Here is a 15733-nt window from a genome sequence, read left to right as displayed (position 1 = left end):
ATGTCTGGTTTAAATTTTTTATTAAACCACCTTCAACAGATGTAGGGAAAATATTTTAACATAATGCAACGCACTATAAAACAAAGTTATTCTCATGAATAGATGGTGATGTACGGATAGTCAAATCAAATATTAATTTCAAAAGCAAAATAGATAATGTGGCTTGAGGGAGGTTTCAATAAGTTTTATTAACCAGTTGTCTCTCGAGCACCTCCTCTAATTTTGTTTCGGAACTAATTATTGAATCTAAAATCTGAATCAGCAATATTTTTATAACTACATGAAATAAAATCTCACTTGTTACGAGAGAAACATACAATACGCAAAACAGTAGGTATATGTAGCAATTTTAAATATGTGCTCACTGTAAATCTCCCTTTTAAAAGGGAGAAAAAACTGCACTTCAGCTAGTTTATTAGTTACTTAGTAGACACTGTTTATTCATCTATTTTACACTTTCTTTGTCTTTCACCTAGTCAGAGGAAAAGCATGGCCCTGAAAGGATTTGCTTTAAACCTTCGATTTTATGGAAATGTCAATTTGGTCCCATTGGTGGTGGGGGTTGAGAATTAGGCTTGTTTGAACACTAGGGCAACACGTCTCCCCGATTGCTTCATCTTCATATGTGTATGTTTGTACCGTGTTCTTCCTAATCATGTCGTGGGAAACAATACTTCTTTGGGAAATTTAATACAGCACAGAGGAAACTAAAGGTATTGCCTTGTATTACCATCATAGACATGTTTGTTTTGGATGAAATATTGCACACACTATACCCAAATTTTTGCACTGAAAACATAACAAAAAGTGGGAATTTTTTCAAACTCTAAAATATTTACAAAATGCTAATTTTCACCTGTTACAAGCTCCAATTTATGTTAAAAAAACTTTTGGTGTGACCTTTTTAATCCTTCACATTAGTTTTAGTTGAATCCAAACCTTTGCAGCCTTCTGTGTAGGAGTGAGTAGTTGGCAAACGCACTCAGAGTATCAAGGTCAAAGCGATCAGTTATCGAGCTAAAGCACATGGTAGAACTGAAGGTGCATAGTTTTACTGGTATAAACACATAAAAAGATGTACAAATACTCAAAGTGTTTTACCAGTCTGATTTCATAAGCAAAAGAACAGAAGTTTTCCAACACAAACAACTATCGTGTGTTTCATGCCCATATTGCGGATGCAAAGGTGAAGAAGAGGAATGAAGAGGCAGCGAGGCACTTGTCCCAGTCTCAGTTTGTGTCCACATTCATATCCTCTTTCTTTTGCAATAATGGAATGATTGTGTCCCAGGCTGCAAGGCACTGAAATGTAAAAGCAGAGAGAGATACAATGAGCAATCAGTGAAGCAAACATGTATGTCATGTGAGATGGATAATAAACACTCACTTGTCTTTGGACTGACATAAATAAAGAGTCCTACTCATTTCCAATCATTTTAAATGAACTTTAATAGAAATGTAACTCAAATTATTATTATTATTATTAGCATTTTAAGTAGCTTAACAATACATGTTGCTCTGGAGAAAAGCATCAGCTAAACAGATTTTAATGTAATAATAGTGCAATTATTATTTTATTACTGGGTTACAGAGAGCATCATGAGTTGTAATGTTCAGTTGCAGTGCAAAGGTCCCAGGTTTCATGTTGTTTTCCCTTGAGCAAAGTAAATACCCTAAATTAAATAACCTATAAATGAGTTAAATCCAGCGGGGGGGTGCAGTGGGTTGGACCGCAGTCCTGCTCTCCGGTGGGTCTGGGGTTCGAGTCCCACTTGGGGTGCCTTGCGATGGACTGGCATCCCGTCCTGAGTGTGTCCCCTCCCCCTCCGGCCTTACGCCCTGTGTTACCGGGTAGGCTCCGGTTCCCTGCGACCCCGTATGGGACAAGTGGTTCTGAAAGTGTGTGTGTGAGTTAAATCCTTGTAAATATTGCATGTTTTCTTTGAAAAGTGTCAATAATGATCATAAAAATTTTGTGAGTAAACTATTTATTCACTTACTAACTGAGCTTTAACATTTAACAAAAAGTAAAACAGAAGCCACTTAGATGCACCACACTGATTGCTATAACCCAGACCATCATAATTTTTCTGTTATTTCGTTAGTTGTGTTGTTCCCTTAGTTACCTGCTTTCACTCACTGAAAACAACCTAAATGTGCTGTACATTTATATTTATTTATGTGGCAGATGCTTTTCTCCAAAGTGACATACAGCTCAGGATATTCACATGTGCATTCAAAAACAGAAGACAGACATTTGATTATCAAAGCACAGAAACAGGTCCAAAACATATTCTTGAATGCTGGAAGACATTCAGTTGTGAGTAAGAGAATGATTTTGCTGCACCTTATTGGAGTCAAAACCAGGAACCGATGAGATTTCAAATTTGGGCCCCCTTGTGAATGGGAAAAGCATTTGACCAGGACAGCTTCCCTCTTCCATTCAACATCTCCAACCTTGCGCTCTCATGACATACCATCACCTGTCTTCTGACCTCTTTCTTTGTTTCACAGATTATTTCTCTCCAATTTATTCCTTTATAATTTATAAAGACCCAAACTCAGTCTAGAGTCTCATTTCTCTCTTTCCAAAACCTTGATGGATACAGTTTATTTTTTAACTATTATTCCTGACACTTTTTCCCAAATCAGCTTACAGCATCAGGCTACTTACAATGATTTAGCTATTTACACAGCTAGGTATTTTTTCCCGGAATAATTCATTGTATCCTTAAACTGTCATGGTGTACTCAGGAACCTAGTCAATGGACTCAATAGTAGGTGCATCTTCATTCAGTTGAGGGCAGGCAAGAGAATGGTCATGGACAGGTGAGGGTTGGTGGATCTTCATACTTTGTTTCAGGGAACACACAGAAGCCAGAGTCAGGATAATGTAAGCAGAGGGTTAAAACACGAGGTGAGCAACCCACAGGAGCGGGGGGGGATCAGGGAGGTAAGCAGGGTACAGGACTGGGAACGATGTCAAAGCATTGCTGTTTCTCTTGTTGAGGTTCTGTGGTGTGGAGCATCCGGGCTTTATACCCTGCCGCATTTGCAATAGTTGAGCACGCGGTTGGTGATGTGACAGTACCATCCCCCCAACCATAGGCGGCCCTAGCCACCCTATGCCAGCCAGTCTAGGTGGTCCCTGTGAAAGACAGCGATGAGGACAGGATCTAAAATGTCCCACGCAGCCACCCAACATTGCTCCTCCAGCCCGTAGCCCTCCCAGTCTAGCAAATACTGCAGCACCCTGTGCCGCCGCCGAGAATTGAGTAGCACCTGTACGATATAGGCTGGTCCCCTGTCCACTTGTACCAGCAGGGGCGGTGCAGTGTCGCTGGATTCCTGGAGGACAGATGTGGCACAGGGCTTGAGCAGGAAAACGTGAAAAGTGGAGTGTATGAACAGTCTCAGAAACAACAGGAGCTTGTAGGTGACCGGCGTTACTCTGCGGAGGACCTTGAAGGGCCTGATCTAGTGGGGACTGAGCGATGTGATGACACGATGTCCTTGGTTAGACCGAACAAGCGGAACACCAGGCTTTGGCTGTCTCCAGGGTCGTGGGCAGCCTTGGCAGGGGGATCAAGTGGCATGCCTTGGAGAACTGGTCAAGCAGGTTAAGTATGGTGGTCTTACTTTCAGACAGGGTGATGTCTACCAGGAAGTCCACTGACAAATGGGACCAAGGACAAGAGGGCACAGGTAGGGGTTCCAGCATGCTCGCAGGCTTCTGAGTTGGGGTTTTTGCTTGGGAGCAAGTCATGCAGGCCTCCACGTACTCACGGACATCTTTTTGCATAAAGAGCCATCAGAATGGCTCCTGTAGGACAGAAAGCGTCTGGCGGCTGCCAGCCACAGGGAACAAATGAGCCCACTGCAGGACAGAAGGCCACATTCCTACCAGCACATATTCTTTGCCCTTGCGTTTGTCAGCTGGGCTGGGCTCGGCCGTCTGAATGGCCTGGAGATCCTGGAAGAACCTCCATCACACTGGGGCCACGATGCAGTTCTTGAGCAGGATTGGCTCCGGGCATTCGATTAGTGGGTCACTGTCGTCAATGCATGAAAGGGTGTTGGCCTTCGGGTTCTTGGAGCTGGGCCTCTATGACACAGTGAACTGGAACTGCGTGAAGAACAGGGCCCATTGGGCCTGACAAGGGTTGAACCAGTGCGCTGACTGGAGGTAGTCCAGATTGCAGTGGTCCCGTCCAACCAGTGCTGCCACTCTGCCAGTACTAATTTTATGGCCAGGAGCTCACAGTTCCTGATATTGTAGTTATGTTAGGCCGGCAACAGCTTGTGGGGGAAGTAGGCACAGGGGTAGAGTTTAGGAAGGTCCCCATGTCTTTCAGACAACACCACCCCGACCCTCATAATGGAGGTGGAGGGTAACTTGGGGTCTGGGTGCCTGAGAATGGGTGCCATTGTGCACCGGTCTTTCAGCTCCCGGAAGGCGTGTTCGACCTTGTCAGTCCATGCCAGGTGGGTTCATTTACTGGCCATGAGGACTGTGAAGGTGGGGGGCAGTGATGGAGCTGAACCCCCAAATGAACCTCCAGTAGGAATTAGTGAAGCTCAGGAACTGCTGCAGAGCCTTCACATTCCTGGGCCTTGGCCACTCCAACATGGCTTGGACCTTCTCGGAGTCCATGGCTATCCCCTTCTTGCTTAAGACATACCTGAAGAAGGAGACTTGGGACTGGTGGAATAAGCACATCTCCCCCTTTACATACAGGTGGTTTTGCAGGAGCTGTTTCAAGACTGCTCTTACATGCTGTATGTCCTGTTTGGTCCGGAATAAGACCAGGATGTCATCCAGGTATACAAAGACGTTTTTGTTGACAAGGTCCCCAGGATGTGGTTTACAAACGCCTGAAACATGGATGGCACATTCGACAACCTGAAAGGCACAACAAGATACTCGTAATGGCCTATGGAGGTACAAAAAGTAGTCTTCCATTTGTCCTCCTTACGGATTCAGATCAGGTTGTACTCAGTCCAGAGGCTGAGCTTGGTAATCATCACACTGTGCACCCGTTCAAGAGCGGCAGTAATCAGGGATAAGGGATGGGGGTACTGGACCGTGATGGCGTTCAACCCTCGATAATCTCTGGAGGGGTGCAAGCCCCCATCCCTCTTCCCAACGAAGAAGAACCCTACGGAGGCCAGGGACAAGGAGGGCCTGATGATGCCTGCCCCAAGCACTTCGGTGACATACTCACGCATTGCCTTTTGTTCCAGGAGGGACAGAGGATATACCTGTCCACGGGGTGGCGTGGAACCAGGTAGGAGATTGATGACGCAATCCCACAGCCTGTGAGGGGCGAAGAGCCGCCGCCCGGGCCTTGCCGAACACCTCTCTTAGAGCTTGGTACTCCGGAGGGATAACCACTGGTTGAGCTCCTTCCAGGCTCTCAACAGAGGTAGCCCAAAAGGGAAGTAGCAGGCACGACCGTGAACACTACAGTCCCCCAGGTTGACAAGGTATACTAACCTGGGAGTCTGGGTGTACTTTGCGTGGGGATTGGACTGAGCAGCCAGTGTGGAAGTGTCTGGGCACGCTGCAATAGAGGCAGAGCCACTCCTGGAACTGGCGCCGTCTCTCATCGGAGCCCAGGCGGCCGAGTCAAATCTGCATCAGCTCCAGGATTTCTCCTGCTGGTTTGGAGACTGGCATGACCAGCCATGGCGGTCGAGGGTCCAGTCGTCCCCGCAATATACGAGCTCCACCTGTGTCCGGGGTTGGAGCCTGTTACGGAAGCTGGCCAAAAGGGAGGCGGAGTTCCAACTGCTCTGCTCGGCCAGCGTGCGGAATTCTAGTAAGCACTCTTCCGCAGAGCGGTTGGCTTGCCGGATCTTCATAAGATGATCGCTGGCCATGTGAGCGGAGAGCAGGTGATCAAACACTGCCTTGAACTGTTTCTTGAATGTCGAATAAGTGGTAGTGGTGCAGTTTCTGCATCAAGAAACCCTGGCAGTTGTCCAGCAACCCATCGTATCTCTCTGGTGTGCTTAAGTGAGGGTCTCCGGGCGGGTTACTCTGAGGTTCAGGACCTGGCAAAACACTCGGTTCTGGTGCAGCAGGAGCTCCGTCAGAGTGCATCATTTCGCTGGCTTGGAGCACTGTTATGAGTTCCTGGAGAGTCTCCGCAATCCAGTGCAGAGATTGTTCGTGAGTGCCTAACATGGCACCCTGCGCAGAGACAACATGGTGCAGCTGGTCCAGCATCGCTGGGTGTTGGCAGAACTTTGTATCATGGTGTACTCAGGAAGCCAGTCGATGGACTCAATAGCAAGTGCGTCTTCATTCAGTCGAGGGCAGGCAAGAGAATGGTCAGGGATAGATGAGGGTTGGTGAATCTTCATACTTTGTTTTGAGGAACACATGGAAGCCAGAGTCAGAAGAACATAAACAGAGGATCAAAACACCAGGTGAGCAATCCGCAGGAACAGGAGGGGATTAGGGAGGTAAACAGGGGACAGGACTGGGAGCACTGTCAAAGCACTGCAGTTTCTCTCATTGAGGTTCCATAGTGGGGGGTGTTCGGGCAGCCTCTTTATACTCTGCCTCCTTGAGTAGTCACAGGTGCGATTGTTGGGCATGTGGTCGGAGTTGTGACATAAGCAAACTATAGCATTCAGACCTCTGTCCTTCAAGTTGAAGGTGGAAGTTTTAACGCTCTGCTACGATATTAAGCTGCTTCAAATATCAGGTTTGTACACTACACTACTTACAATTATTTACCTGTTTATACAACAGACTAATTCTCCTCTATCACTGAATAGTAAATATATGGATTAAGAGTACTACAGCAGGAGTGGACATTTAAACCTTGGGATTGTAAGGCAACAACATTAAATGCAATGGCACCTGTTGCTGTTTAGTCAGTTATCTGTATTTGATGCCCTTGATGGATCATTATAGATTTAAGATTAGTCCTTCCACTGAGAATGCTCTCCTCACAGTGTCAGAAGCTCTCAAATCTGCTATAGCTGCCTTCATCTTCAGTTGTTATTCTTCTGAACATCTCTGCTGCATTTGACATAGTCTATCAATCCAGTCTTGTTTGTGTCACGGCCACACTCGCATTGCAATTGACAGCACCTGACACCGATCAAGTACTTGAATACGATTAGATTACTCGGCTTTAAAAGATCCTCCTCAGCTCCTTCCTACTTATAGAATCTCACTGAGACAACCAGCCTCCCTTGCGCTCATATCCCGATCTCCTTCGTTCCAAGTCCCTGTTCTTCGTTCCCCAGCTTCTCCTGAGTATGTCCCTGGCTCAATGCTCTCGCTCTGACTGCTGATTGACAGACCTTTTGCCCGTCCCCGACAACAAGAACTCCCCTGACCTCTTGGTTCCAGACAAACGATCCTGCACTTGGGTCCTACCGTCCCCTTGTCCTCGGTTCTGCGTGACAATTTAAACAGCTTGGTATGAATGGGTTATCACTGAAACTGTTTGACTCTTATGTATCAGGTACACCTTAGCAGGTGGCTTGGTGTGGCATGTTCTCTGTTCCACAATCCCCCAACAGGTAATTTACAAGAGTCAGTACTTGGTCCTTTACTCTTCTGTGTCTATACTGCTTCTCCTAGCTCGGTCATTAACTTTCACGGCTTCTCCTATCACAGCTCATCATATATACACTGTATATCTTTATGAATCACAACATGTCTCTCGGACATCTCCATCTGGATGAAAGATCACTATCAACAATTCAGTCTCTCCAAAACTGAAATCTTCTATCTCCCTGCTGGTCCTTCCACCAGCTGAGAAATCTCTATCATGCTGTAAAATTAGCTTATCTCATCCATGTTGTCCATCAAAAATCTGAAGGTAATAAGTGACTCAAATCTCTCTTCTGTCAGCACACTGCAGCTAAAATCTGATCTTACTGACACCTCCTCTTCAACATACATATGAACACCCCACGTGATACTGCACTGAGCTCCTGCTTCAAGCTATGGTGACATCTCACCTGGACCACTGTAAGGTCCTCCTGTCTCGTGTTCTGGAATCTGCCATCAAGCCTCTTCAACAGAATGTTGCAAAACAAATTTTTCACATGCTGAAGTGTTTGCTTGTGTCTCTGCTCCTCAGCTCTCTCCACTGGCTTCCTGTAGCTGCTCGTATCAAGATCAAGACTTTGGTTATAGCCTACAAGACAGTCATAGGATCATCACCCTCATACCAATAGAATCTTGCCAGTCCCTACACCCAATCAGGAACACTGTGCTCCTCCACCCCAGACCACTTGCATGTCCCAGTAAAATCAAAAGTCTGCTGGTTTTCAGTCTTTGGCCTGATGGAATACACACCAATTGGAGTAATGGGTCCTTGTGAAATAGTGGTGTCAAAAAAAAAGCTGCATTTGTATCTAAACCCTTTGCTGTTTAACTTGCACTTTCATTTACTCTGAGCTACATGCCACTTTGGAGCAAAGTGCCTGTAAAATGCATTAATATAAATGTGGAGGAGCTTAGGGCTCTTGCTGGGGTGTAAGGGTTGATTATTTTCTGTAGCTACTGAGGTGCAAGAGGCCAATGGAGAGAAGGACGAGTAAAAAAGAAGCGAAGGAAGAGGAGGTTTCCGCAAGATCAGGTTATGGTTGCAATATGTTGGGAGAAGCAGAGACAAGACAAGCTATTACAAATGAAACAGGGTTAAGAACATAGTGCGATACTATAAGAACAATAATGAGTGCTAAAGAAAACAAGGTTTTTAGACAGTTCCAATATAGAGAGTAAAATTATGCATGTTCACAATGCAGCAGAAAATCAGAAGACTGTTAGCCATTCTGATATCATGTGGAAGCTCATTCCACTTCTTCGGGTTAATAATCCAGCAATAATCCATTTTGGAGAGAACAAAAGCCTGGAAAAAAACTTGAGTGACGACATTGGTGAGGAGAAGTTGGATTATACAGATTTTATAAAGGACATGTCTGGGTTAGTTAAAAAAATCTGATAATTGAGGGATTCATCCAGTGTCACACAGAGATTTTACACAGAAGATGATGGTGAGAGGCTTATGAAATCTTTAATCAGAGGTTTGTGGAACTTAAGAATTTGCAGATGGTAGGTAAAGGATGTCAGGTTTTGCAAGATAGACCTACAAGTGGACAGACAGCCAGGATGAGATGTCGGAGATGATTTGAAATCTTCGAGACCTGAGGATAAAAGATGGAAATACGATACAGGTGATAGGAGAACCCATAAGAGGTTATGAGGGAATCTAGGGGAGAAAAGAGATCTCAGCCCCAAACCCTGTGGTACACCTTTGGAGAAGAGTGAAGTAGAGAAGAGCAAGTTACACTACAAGAGAGGCCAGTTAAAGGGCCAAGAGAAGAATTCAATAAATTCAAATGGATGCCAGTGATACAAAAGTCCTTAAAGGTATAAAGGACAAGAGAGTTTTTAACTGTATCAAAAGCCAATAATAGACCACACACACACTGTATGAAACCGCCTGTCCTGAGCGCTGTTGTGGCGAATCAGAACCTAACCCGGCAACACAGGGCACAAGGTTGGAGGGGGAGGGGACCCACTGGGAGGGGACCCACCCACCCAGGACGGGATGCCAGTCCGTAGCAAAGGCACCCCAACCAGGACTCGAACGCCAGACCCTCCAGAAAGCAAGACCCGGCCAAGCCCGCTGCGCCACCGCATCCCCCCAACAACAATTAAAATGCATGAGAGAAATGCAGCACAAGCAGAGGCAAGAGAACTGGTGTTGGAGGGCAGAATAATTTCAATAAAGTACTCTGCATGATGCACCCATAGTGGCGATGATCAGGTAGGTCATTCTCTGAGAAAAGAGGAGAGCTGATCGGGTTTAAGTAAAAGTCTTTTTCAGGTTGGGACTACATGAGTCATCTTGGAATCAGCATGGAAGGTATCTGGCTCAGTGACCAGAAGAGATGCATGACACAACACTGGGGAACAGATGAACAAACATGCACAGGAAAAGGGTTCATTGCACAAGAATTAGTAGTAGGAGATGTGCGTAGTTAATGCTCATTAATAGTGAAGCAAAATCACCAAGAAAAAGACAAAGTAGGCAAAACTGGAGGCCTTAGGAAAGAATTGAAATGGTGAGAACAACAGGGGACCCACTTAGAGGATTAAGTGGTGTAAAGAAAGAATTCATTTAATGATGACAAATGGGAAATAGGGGAGTGCAGCAGTGCACAGTCTCTAGATTGTTATTAAAACAAGGTAGTAGGAAACCCTTTCCATGGCATTTACATTTATTCATTTAGACGACACGTTTCTCCAAAGTGAATTACATTGTTAGTCTACCTACAATTATTTACCCATTCATACAGCTAGGTAATTTTAACTTGAACAATTTAGGGTAAGTACCTTGCTTAAGGGTACTACAGCTGAAGACAGGGATCAAACCTGCGACTTGTACATACTTCTCCTTTGAGAATCCCAGGCATTTCCAACTAAGACAATATAAGACCGCAGGATGCACACAATGCCAGGCCATCGCTTTAAACTCACATACAGTACTATGGTCATTTCAACACTGTAATGGCTCACATGAAACGTGTGTTTGCAGTGTCAGAGTAAACCGAATCGCCCACAGGACCTCTATGTGAACAAAAAGCACTTTGAGATGTCGCACAGACAGCACTAGACCAACACTAGACCGGCTCTAGACAAGCTCTAGACCAAGATCCATTTGAACTGAGAGCCCACTGCCCAGAGGATGCGAAGTCGATGTGCTGCCAGCTGTGCTGTCAACAAAAAGTATTTTTCCTGTCAGCCCATGAAACAGCTCTTAGAGCACAATTTGTCCCACCTTCTCATAGTACTGGATGTTTTTCTCTGCCATTCCTGTGAGGAGCTGTCTGAAGTCTTGTCTCTTGTTGTTCTGCCAGCGTTCCCAGTCAGCTTTCAGGTCAGCATTGAAGCACTCCATACGATCTTGGCATTTTTCCACATCCATGGGCACCTTTGAGAAACAAATGATGGACAGTAATCGTACAAAGTAGGAGCAATACATATGAAACCCAAAACTCTTAAGTGAAATTAACAACGAAAATTTCAATAATAGCGCGGTAATGAAAAGTTCCAAAATGGCAAAAAAAAAACACTGCACTTGTAATGTGGTCCTTGACTTCTTCAATTATTAAGTACACTACTGAAATAACCATAAATAAGCTTCCCCTAAATTAAATATTTATCTCATTAAGTTTTTATTTATTTAAAAAAATATTTTAAATGAATGGTTAGGTATCCATCCACCCTTTCATTTTCAGAATTAATTATCCTGACGAGGGCCACGTTGGCAAAAGGCCAAACAGGATAGAACACACTTCATATTCAGCGGAAACAGATACTCTTGTGAGACCCTCAGTCACTGTCAGGCCAGGCAGACGATATAATGTTTCTATGTTGTTTATGCTATATTACACCAATGGATCGTATTAATGCTTGCAGTGATTATCAATATGTTCTCTTCATATTTTCTCTTTTAGGAAACAGCTTAACATCAACAGTTTAAGAGAAATTCTGACAACTGAAAGAAATAATTTGTTATTATTGAAATACATATGCAAGTTTTTATAATAACTGGCAATTTACCTCAAGAACAGTTAAATCCCCCTAGAGAGCAAACCAGTGCAATACATAAATAGCGTTGTGTATTGCACTGGTTTACTCTCTAGGGGGGATTTAGCTGTACATGAGGTAGATGGCCTGAGGAAAGAAACTTTTCTTGAGCCTGGCTGTCCTGGTGCTCAGTGCTTTGCCATCTGGCCGGCGCTACAGAGCAGCTACAGCTAAATCCCCCCTAGAGAGTAAACCAGTGCAATACACAACGCTATTTATATTTATAACTATTTATCACATCATATCTCTTACTCACACTCCCTTGCATTTGTATAGAACATACCTGTATTTTTGTATATCGGGTACTTTATATTTTTATATATTTTTTTATCCTTCATTCACATATTCTATCTTCTCCTCTGTCTTGTCACTGTCATTCTGTCTGTGCTGTGGAAGTTTCTGTCACCAAGACAAATTCCTTGTATGTGTGAACATACTTGGCAATAAAGCTCGTTCTGATTCTGATTCTGATTTAGCTTATTTAGTTGAAAGTTCTGATTTTTTTCAAAGACTTGCATGGTAATTTCCATCCATCCATGATCAATTACCACTTGTCCAATGCAGGGCCTGGAGCCTGTCCCAGAACTGTAGTGCATGAAGCAGGGTACACCACCCTTGACAGTCTTTTGTAGGGCAGTCACTAACACATTCAAATAATAAGGGCATTTTGGAGCTACCAGTTCACCTAAAACACATGTTTGGACTGTGGGAGAAAACACGTGAACACAGGGAATACATATTAACTCCAAATAGACTGAGTTGGATTTAAATCCGTATCCAAAGCCATGGTCCAGGAGCTCTGAGGCCACTTACTACACCACTGTGTCACCCTGGGTTACAATTTGTTCAATTTAAATGAGAATTTGGTTTGATAAAGGTCCAAAATCACACACACACACATCACATTGTCAGAAGCCAGACAATTCTTGGTTCTAGCTCCAATGTGGTGGAATGACCTCTCTCTCTTACTCTCAACTGCTGAACCCTTTTCAGCATTCAACAAAGGTCTCAAAACATCTCTTTCAGACTTACTTCTCTCCTGATCTCCTTTGTGCTCCATAAATTTACACTACACTGTCTATCACAATTATGTTTGTATTTCTTATTGTCTCTCTCAGAAGACTGGGGACCCGGGTGCGGACTCAATTGTGGGATTGTTTCTTGCGAAGGTTCTTGGGACAAAGCAGTACTCATAGTCAGGGACAGTCGTGGTGAATCCGAGGCGTTGTACATGGGGAGAATCCGAGGATGTGATCAATGAGGATGTTACGAGGGTTGATGCTGTAGTAGACAGGAAAAGGGACAAGAAGACGGGCGAGGAAATGAGGAGGGAGGTAGACAAGGGAGAGCAGATACGGCACTGCGGAAGAGCCGTGATCGCAAGAGGGACATTTGTCTCAAAGAGATTCTGTGACTGGGAAGGAGCTGGGGATGGTTTTTATAGCTGACTGCTCCGATTGTCGTCAGGTGCTTAGTTGGAGTAAGGTGCTGCTGGTTGTGGTACGGGTGTGGTCGTGACACTTATCAATTCTGTATGCTGCTACTCATGCAAAATTCTTATTAATGTTAGCTATTTTAAAATTAGGGGGTGCGGTGGCGCAGTGGGTTGGACCACAGTCCTGCTCTCTGGTGGGTCTGGGGTTCGAGTCCCGCTTGGGGTGCCTTGCGGCGGACTGGCGTCCTGTCCTGGGTGTGTCCCCTTCCCCCTCCGGCCTTATGCCCTGTGTTACCGGGTGGGCTCCAGTTCTCCATGACCCTGTATGGGACAAGCGGTTCTGAAAATGTGTGTGTGTGTGTGTGTGTGTGTATTTTAAAATTTTATACTCTGTACCATTTCAATATCCAGCTATGTGTGTAGTGAAGGGTGGTTTAAACTAACATCAGACAAACTGACTACTTTTAGAATTGTGTGTCTGCAGCTATAGCTCTCCGTCTGTTGGTATAATTTACTTTTGTTTTCACAGAGTTGTTTGTTGCTTAGGAGAAAAGGGACTGCTAAACAGTTCTCAGGCCTGGCAGATGCTTGTAAACCCACATGTATTCATTTAGTTGATACTTTTCTCCAAAGCAACCTGTAATGTTTATATACCTATAGTTATTTACCCATTTGTACAGCTGGATACAGATTGAAACCTAGGAAAAGAGAGTGAGGTTGACGTCGCGCAACTCCTTCTCACTTTAATCCAATTCACGCACAAGTCTCTATACCTCTCCAACATTTGGGAACGTCGAGGGATCAGCCTACCAACAAAACTGAAGGTCTACCGAGCAGTGGTGATTCCAACTCTGCTGTATGCCTGCGAGATGTGGACTGTCTACTGGAAGCATGAATGACAACTCAATCACTTCCACATGTCCTGTCTGTGTAAGTTTCTGAAAATCAGATGGCAGGACAGAGTGCCAGACACTGAAGTCCTTTCCAGAGCCAGTCTGATGTCAGTTCACACATTGGTAATGAGAGCCCAGACCAGGTGGGCAGGGCACATTTTCAGAATCTCAGACGAAAACATCTCCTAGCAGCTCCTGAGAGAAAACTCACTCAGGGAAAGTGCTCCCATAGATGGCAGAAAAAGCAGTTCAAGGACATGCTGAAGGCCTCCCTGAAGTCCCATGAGATCAACACCACCACCTGGGTATACCCTCCCACTGAACCATCCAGCATAGTTCAGCCTCATTAACAAAGGAAGCTGTGTGTGAACAGTCATTTCAGTTGAAAATTCACACTTTGGTGACGATCATTATGCTAAGAACAGGATCCCTGCAAGGTGTGACTGCTCCTGGTGACTATCACCTATAATAATGGTGACTTTGAGTCTGTTCCAGTCTATGTGGAGTTTCTATGTTCTCCCTGTGTTTAGGTGGGTTTCCTCCAATTTTGTCCCACAGTACAAAGATGTGATTATAGAGATTTGCAAGAGGAAGAGAGATTGGTAGTGTTGCAGGTGGATCTTATACATTCCAAGGCCCAATTTCACACAGGTTGGTGAAATCCAGAGACAAAGTCAGAGACAATCACTGACAAGTTCTCAGAATCACCCTGCCCGGTTCACGCTGGACCTCCCTGCGAAGCTATCCTCTTCAAATTCAAGCCGCTCTCTGAACCTGAAATCTCTGACCTCCTGATATCACACAGAGCCACCACCTGCTCACTTGATCCAATCCCATTGTCACTCCTACAGAACATTTCCCCACAACTCTCCACCTTCATCTCTAAGATCATCAACTCCTCACTTTCCTCTGGCTGTTTCCCAGCTGCCTTCAAAACTGCTCTCATTTCACCTCTGTTAAAGAAACCCTCCCTGGATCCCAATTCAGTCCAAAATTACAGACCGGTCTCTCAAAGTTGGTCACTCCACTGAGACGGCGCTGGCAGTGTATGATGATCTCCAATCTGTTAGAGCTGCCTCCCTATCCTCGGTCCTCATCCTCCTCGATCTGTCTGCAGCATTCAACACTGTCAACCACCGGATTCTACTCTCCTCTCTTAGTCAGCTTGGGATCAAAGGAGCGGCACTAAGATGGTTTGAGTGCTACCTATCTGACAGATCCTATCAAGTGGTCTGGCGGAGCTCTCGTTCTTCTCCTCTTCCTCTCTCAACCGGTGTCCTACAGGGCTCAATACTAGGTTCTCTTCTCTTCTCAATCTACACCTCTTCCTTCAGCCCAGTCATAGCCTCCCATAGATTCAAATACCACTGCCATGCTGATGATGCATAGCTCTTCCTCTCCTTTCCACCTGGAGCATCAGACATTTCTGCACGCATTGCTGCCTGCCTGTCAGACATTTCTGCATGGATGTTTGTTCACCACCTCCAACTCAACCTCTCCAAAACAAAGATTCTTCACCTCCCAGCTGGCCTGTCCTCTTGTCACGATCTATTGATCAAACTGCCCAACTACTTGTCTAGGCCATGGTGACATCCCGTCTGGACTACTACAACTCTCTTTTGTATGGCCTTCCCACTACTGCCATCAAACCTCTGCAGCTGATATAGAATACTGCTGCACGAGTTGTGTTTGACTCGCCAAAGCGTTCCCACACATCTCCCCTTCCCATTTCTCTGCACTGGCTTCCTATAGCTGCCCGGCTCAAATTCAAGA

General features: G+C 45.0%; 1 protein-coding gene across 1 annotated transcript in view; it reads right to left on the bottom strand.

Moving 5' to 3' along the window:
- Positions 1-24: 24 nt before the first annotated feature.
- Positions 25-15733, bottom strand: part of snx30 (sorting nexin family member 30) — a 51208-nt gene continuing 35499 nt past the window's right edge. Inside the window, exons 8-9 of the mRNA XM_018734370.1 lie at positions 10821-10973; positions 25-1302 (exon numbers count right to left, since the gene is read on the bottom strand). Coding sequence (XP_018589886.1) covers positions 1231-1302; positions 10821-10973 — 225 coding nt within the window. The 3' untranslated portion in view covers positions 25-1230. The remainder of the gene's footprint in view (positions 1303-10820; positions 10974-15733) is intronic.

Source organism: Scleropages formosus, chromosome 5 (assembly GCF_900964775.1).
Source record: "Scleropages formosus chromosome 5, fSclFor1.1, whole genome shotgun sequence".
NCBI classification, from domain to species: Eukaryota; Metazoa; Chordata; class Actinopteri; order Osteoglossiformes; family Osteoglossidae; genus Scleropages; species Scleropages formosus.
Note: the sequence above shows the minus strand (reverse complement) of the source record. Positions and strands in the feature narration are given on the sequence as shown.